Below are 7173 nucleotides of genomic sequence, written 5' to 3'. Positions count from 1 at the left end.
CGATAAAGGACAAAAGATTGACATTAAATTTATACTCATTCATCTAACGTGGGTTATGTTTAGTTTTATGCTATTGGAAGTTATAGGATTTCACTAAAATCGAGCAAATTAGAAAATTCAAAGACTATTGAAATCAAACAAATCTAAAAGTCAAAAAATAAAATAGATATTTTAAAATTTTAGAGACCAAACTATTTTCTTTTCCCCAAAATTTAGAAGCCAAAATAAAGATTTAGTTCAGAAAATACATAGGCAGAATACTTGAAATTTTATAGACCTCATCAGATATAGAAAAAGTTCAAGTGTACGTATATTGGTCTAAATATTGGGCGCAACTACTCTAGAAAAATTCTTCGACTTTTCCTTGTAGGCATGGATACACAACATATATATGATCAAGTGACCATAGTCTATAAGTTAGACTATAGTAATAGCTGGTTTGCAGTCCAAACTCCATCTATCTTCATGTATCTCCTTTTTGTCACATGATAATGTGTGATTGAGCATTTGGATGAATTACACGTAAATAAATGAACCTGAACGTACTTAATTAGAGTATAGTTATGTGATGAATTAAACAAAATTGTTTGAAGAAAAAGGATTAATGATAAACTGTATAGAATCCAAGAGAGTGAAAGTAAGGGAGTGAGTGTAGTGAAATAGGCTAAGTTGTCTTCTTATTTGTCTTGAGTTGTGGCATCACATGGGACACAACAATCCAAAGACCAACCAAATTTATCTTACGTGTATTTACGTATGTGGAAAGATAGGGAATGAAAAGTAGCCATCAAATAATATACAAAAAAAAAAAGAAAAAAAATAGTAAAAAAACCAAATAACAAAGCAAAAGATTAATTAAAATAATTAATATTTCTTTGTCTAAACACATTCCTTAAGCAAAAATTAGACAAAAGAGTGGCCGGCTAAGACAGCTTCTTAACCTACTCTTTACCCTTTTATTCAACAATTAATAAGGTTGGCCATATTAATTATCCAATTTCAAAGTCATTCATAATAGTGATCTCTTGCACCTATTAAATATTAGTTTTTGTAAATAAAGCAATTACTAAATCAAATTAAGCTGTAAAGAGTGGCTAAAATCTCACACAAGTTCAACAAAATTAAGTAATTGTATGAATTGATGATAGAGTAAATGATATATTAACTAAGTTCTTATTTCATAATCATTTGATTTTTAAAAATTAAGTATAAAAATATCTTTTTCTTCTTTAAGTTTCTTTGTTTTATTGTCTACTTTTTACTAATGATTTTTAAAATCAAATTAAGTTTTGAAAGACTAAAAAAACGTAGTTTTTAAAATATGTGTTCTTGTTTTTAGAATTTAGCTAAGAATCCAACTCTTTTACTCAGAATGATAAAAGCCGTTGTAAAAAATTAAGAGAAAACAAGCACAATTTTTAAAAAGTATAACAAAGTCTCTATTGTTATTTATACCTGGAGACTTTTACAAACAATAGACTTTGTTACACTTTTTTTCTCTCCTTCTCCGATTTCTTCTTCTCTTTCTCTAAATGTATTGAAAGAAAAAAAAAAAAAAAAAAAAAAAAAAAAAGAGGTAAATAGACAAGTTTATAGTCCCTATATTTTGAAAAAATTAAGATAAATTGAAATTAAATTTGTTTGTATATTATTTGATGGTTACTTTTAAAAAAGTATAGTGTAACAAAGTCTCTATTATTTGTATATTATTTGAGTTTTGTTGTTTGTAATATCAAAATATTCAAATACTATATCCTAACTTCAATATTTTTAGTAGTATTATATCCTAACTTCTAATATTAAAGGTAATTATTTTAAAAGATAAAATTATTGAAAATATTGTTAAGTACAGCAAAATGTTATGTCTATCAGTGATGATAAATGTTTATCGTGGTCTATTATAGATTGATAATGATATTTTACTATATTTATAAATAAATCGATTAACTTTCCTTTATTTGAAAACAATCCAAAATTAAATAAATTTTTGTTAGATACACACTAACAAAGATGTATAATGAAGAAGAGAGAAATTAAAAAAGAAAAAATATTACAATTTTCATTCATATAGACAAAAATGGGGGAAAAAAATAAAAGGGACAATAATATCCACTATATGTTATCAACATGGTTATCGTTGTATACATGTGGAAGCCATTATTGGTGAGAATAAATATGGATAATAATTTACATAAACAAAACCAAAAATCTCCATATATATATGTAACAGGAAACATAAACCCCCACTTCTCTCTCTAAAATCTGAGATGTAAATTTATAAAGTGCAATAATTATCTTCTTATTTTTTTTCTTCATTGAAAAAATGAGAGCAGAATTGAGGGGGAAAACGAGTTCAATTTCAGTGCATAATTCAACGATTTTGAATAGGGCTCATAATTCTGTTTGTGGTGCGTTGAAGGGGTGCCTTGGAAGCCTAGACGGTGGGTGTATTGAGAAGCTTTTGGTTCACTGTGGCAGTGCTCTTGAGAGCCACGATGTGACTTTGGCTCAGCAAGTTATGTGGGTTCTTAATAACGTCGCCTCCCCGGTTGGGGACCCTAATCAACGCCTCACTTCTTGGTTTTTGAGGGCTTTGATTTCTAGGGCCTCTAGGGTTTGTCCGTCTCCGTCTCCGACTCCGACTCCGATACCGATGGATTTTAATGGAAGTAGTACGCGTGTTGAGTCGAGGTTGATGTCCGTGACTGACCTTGCCAGGTGAGAATCATATGAGCTCAAAAATTAAGTTGATACGTTATAGTATGAATAGTTTGTATTTTTTTCTTTTTGTCTATTTGTGTTATTAACGTTCTATCGTCGTTTGTAAGTTTGAAAATTACCAAAACTGTAAATGTTATTTAAGAAGGGAATGATAGATATAGGGAGTTTTAGCACATATGCACATGTCCTTCTACTTTTACTATTATGTTAAAATTAAACTACCCATTAAACCTAAAGAATTAAAGCTTGTTTATACTTAAATTTTGATATTTTTAAAACAAGAATAATGTGATACGTACGTGTGGGAAAAGATTTAAACGTACACAACCCTTTATGAAAAAAATGTGATCACTTGATTGCGGAGCTATTATTATTCATGTTGGCCTTAATCTCGTATAGACGTTATTATATTTATAGACTATCTCTCTACTTGAGGATTTCAGAAATAGTATAAAGTTTAACACTTATAATTCATGTTAATATAGACTTCATATTAATATAGATAGAATCTCCTATACATACTCTGATATCATATTAAACTATATAATTAAACTCAAAAGCATTTTTTCTGAGTTGAGTTCAACCCATGTGCGAATTCTCGATCAAGAATATATGTTTTGCATCAGTTGAGTAGATATGCTCATGTTGGCCATATTAAGCTCGGAAGTTTAATCCTGTAATCTATTACCAAATTTAACCTTTCATTAATATTATTCTCTAAACTTAGATATTTTTGTTTAAACACACAGATATGTAGATGTGATTCCATGGCATCGGTTTGGGTTTTGTGCAGCAAATATTGCTATTTACAAAGCAATTCAAAGGTACCAAAAAGTTCATATATTAGATTTTAGCATTTCTCATTGTATGCAATGGCCAACTCTCATAGATGCCTTATCCAAAAGACCACAAGGCCCTCCTTCCCTTCGTATCACTGTCCCTTCTTTTAGACCACCCGTTCCTCCTTTACTCAATATCCCCACCCACCAAATTGGCCTTTGTTTAACCAAATTTGCCAGTTCCAAAAACATCCCATTTCAATTCAATCTCTTTCCTTATAACCATAATAATAACATCTCAATTGATCCTTCAAGTTTAAATCTCCAAGATGATGAGGCATTGGTCATAAATTGCCAACACTGGCTTCGATACGTCTCGAACCACGACTCCTCCAAAGACGACTTCATTAACAAGACAAAAAGTCTCAACCCACGAATAATGATCGTGGTTGACGAAGATTCCGACATGACTGACTCGAGTCTCGCCTCGAGAATTACGACGTGTTTTAACTATTTTTGGATACCGTTCGACGCGCTCGAAACTTTCTTGTCGAAAGATAGCATGCAGAGGCTCGAGTACGAGGCTGATATTGGACAACGAATTGAGAATATTATTGGATTTGAAGGAAACCAAAGGGCGGAGAGATTGGAAAGTTGTGTGAAGGTTTTGGAGAGAATGAGGAATGGTGGATACTTAAACGTACCGTTTTGTGATGATGTGGCAGATGAGGTGAAAGCCTTGCTGGCAGAGCAGGCCAGTGGATGGGGAATGAAGAGGGAAGAAGATGCATTGGTGCTGACGTGGAAGGGTCATAATTCAGTGTTTGTCACAGCTTGGGTTACTGATGATGAAATTGGTGACATGGCTTGAATTTATTTTATAATTAATTGTTCAATATTTATTGGATTTTGGTTTTGGGTTTTAGTGGTCCAGTGATCTTAGGGGAAATCTTTAGGAGCAGTGTGTTTTCTTTGTCTCAAAAGGCTACAACAGCTTTTCATAGGTCTCTAGTTTGGTTTGGTTGGCTCATTTCAGAAGAAAAAAAAATCAACAAGAATGGTTGGATATTAATCGAACAAATTCGAAGTATTTTTGTAGTTTCTCTTATATATACGTGCCACACTATTTTAATGTTGTCAATCATATTGTAACAGTGCCTCTAGATAATTTTTTCTTATTTTAAATTTAAACTAAGAGATTATATATACACACACATGTACATAATATATATATATATATTAGACAAGAATATTTTCTTTTGTGTTTTTCTTAGCTTTATGTTGAATGGACAATTTTATATTTTGACTTTTGACCTAATTACAGCTTGTTTTAGCCTTAAAAACACACTATACCATATTTTCTTTCCATCTTCAAAATGTTCCTTTCCTACACTAAGTGTCGTTTGTATTTTTAGGAAGGTAGATAACTAGAATAGTACGTATCCGAAATTATATATATTAAGAATTATAGATGTCCGACATCTTTAAATTACTATGTTTATTTTGTAGAAATATTTTTGCATATATTTATGAATATTTTGATAACTGTGTATGTTTATTTTTATTCGGGAATGTCTTAAATTTACATAAATTCCAAGCATGCCCTTACAACTATTTATTACTTTATAATTAATTTGATATAATTGGAACTTATATAACATATTTGTTTTTATCGATTTGAATTTCTTTTAAAATTAATACAATTTATATTATTTTTATATATTATTTTTCTCAACAAAATAATATATCATAATTTAAGATTTTAAATTTAAACTTGAATATATTGCAAAAAAATAATAAGAATTATGATATAACTAAAAATATATGAATACATGGTTGACAATATTTATTTTAATTATATAATGCAAATGATAATATATATATATATATATATATATATATATATATATATATATATATAAAATTAAAAAAAAATGAGAAAAAAGTAAAATAGGGATGTCTTCAACTCGGGAATCTGGAAAACTCATGTTTTATGAGGATTCGAGAATTTTCAGATGTCGGGACATCTCACAATACTGCAAAACAAACACGATAATCCACATGGTCTAGAGGAATCTAGGATGTCCGCAAAATAAAGGATCCCTTATATTTTGCTAATACCTTTTCCTAATAAGTTTATAATAATCATTGATCCTTTTTTTTTATATTCACTTTAATCAAAATGTATGACGTACTTTGTTGCACTGACTTTTCAAAACAAGTACTTCTACACCCTATTTAAGAATATTTTCACATTTAATTTTTTATTTTTGAAATTTATGTTTATGTATAAGTTTAACCTTTCTTAAGAAAACTTTTGAATTTTTGGTAAAATTACAGAAAACAAAATTATTTTTTTAATGATTATTATTATTATTATTTATGTTTGATAGTATGAAGTTTCATCTCAAAATCAATTGGCAATAAAAAGAGTAACCCATTTATGTTATAAAGAGTGTGAGTCCCCTTAGTTTTTCCAACGTAGAATTCTTAACAATTTAAGTTTTTAAATCTTGTGACATTCGTTTTTTAGAATATTGATATATTGTTGATAGCAAAACAAAGGTGCTCCCATAGGTAGAACTTGATTTTATTAAGCTTAAATCTCAAAATCTCAAAACTTAAAAACTAATGGAGTCTTAGTCTTACATATTGAATTTAGTTTTAACAAGTCTTTAGAGGTCAAAAAATATGAAATGTTAGTTCTTGAGATTTAAATTTAATTTTTAATTACTTGGTAAAGTATGAAATTGGATATTTTTAGTCCATATATTTATATATAAAAAAAATCTCTATCGACTCATTAGAAAAAAAAAGAGTAATCGTTTCAAATGATAATATTGTTAGAAATATTTTTAAATATAACAAAATATCATTATGTGTCATTGATAGATACATTAGTGATATTTTGCTATGTTTGTAAATAAATTAATTCATTTTTCTATATTTAAAAACCGTCGAATAAAAAAATACATATATATGTTTTAACTTTAATTCATATCATTTACCTTTCAAATAAATTTAGAAAGTGGTGACTAAATATGTTACACTTGATTTCTTTAAACTACAACCATTTGATTTTTTAAAAATAAGTTTATAAGCATCCATATTTTTAAAAACTTTAACATGTTTTTGTTTTCATAATTGGATTATAAATTTAAATATTTTTGAAGAAAAAACGAAAAAGATGAGAAATTGGATAGAAAACTAAAATTCAAACCGTCATAAAAGAAGCCCTAAATTAAAACTCAAATTTGAAAATGAAAACACAAAATAGAAACTAAAGTATAAATCGATCAAGACAGTATTTCTCTTAAATTTGGCAGGAAGGAAGAGAATCGGTCAAAACTGATTGAAACAGAAGATAGGAAGACAAAAAAAATTCCAAATGTCTTTCTGTAGAGGTGCAATTTAAAATTCAAATTTGGCTCAGCTGTGTCTGGGATTTTGTGTCGCCGACGCCGACGGTGGATATGAAATGTTGCCGTCGTGGGGCGGCGGCGTTTTCCAGGTCTCAGAAAAAAGGAATGTCACGGGATCGGATCCAATAAAAGAAGACATATTTACTGACTTTACTGTTTATTCCCAGTGGACCTCCTATATTCTCCGTCCCTTGACTTTGCTTTTCTTTGTTTATTATTATTATTATTATTATTTTTAAAAATGTCGTGTA

At 28.9% G+C, this 7173-nt stretch overlaps 1 protein-coding gene across 1 annotated transcript; it reads left to right on the top strand.

Moving 5' to 3' along the window:
- Positions 1-2223: 2223 nt before the first annotated feature.
- Positions 2224-4641, top strand: LOC120078104 (scarecrow-like protein 32). Its single transcript, XM_039032320.2, has 2 exons — positions 2224-2718; positions 3471-4641. Exons 1-2 carry the CDS (start codon positions 2324-2326, stop codon positions 4369-4371), a joined length of 1296 nt encoding a protein of 431 aa, XP_038888248.1. The 5' UTR covers positions 2224-2323; the 3' UTR covers positions 4372-4641.
- The last annotated feature ends 2532 nt before the right edge of the window (positions 4642-7173 follow it).

The sequence above is a fragment of the Benincasa hispida genome, chromosome 5 (assembly GCF_027475165.1).
Source record: "Benincasa hispida cultivar pf3 chromosome 5, pf3_genome.v1.1, whole genome shotgun sequence".
NCBI lineage: Eukaryota > Viridiplantae > Streptophyta > Magnoliopsida > Cucurbitales > Cucurbitaceae > Benincasa > Benincasa hispida.
This window is presented reverse-complemented; position numbering and strand designations above follow the sequence as displayed.

What these genes read in the sequence shown, in the direction of transcription:
- LOC120078104 (XM_039032320.2), top strand. Translation starts at nt 2,324, where the DNA reads ATGAGAGCAGAATTGAGGGGGAAAACGAGTTCAATTTCAGTGCATAAT. An exon ending in TCCGTGACTGACCTTGCCAG is followed by an intron (nt 2,719 to 3,470) that starts GTGAGAATCATA and finishes TTAAACACACAG; the next exon opens with ATATGTAGATGTGATTCCAT.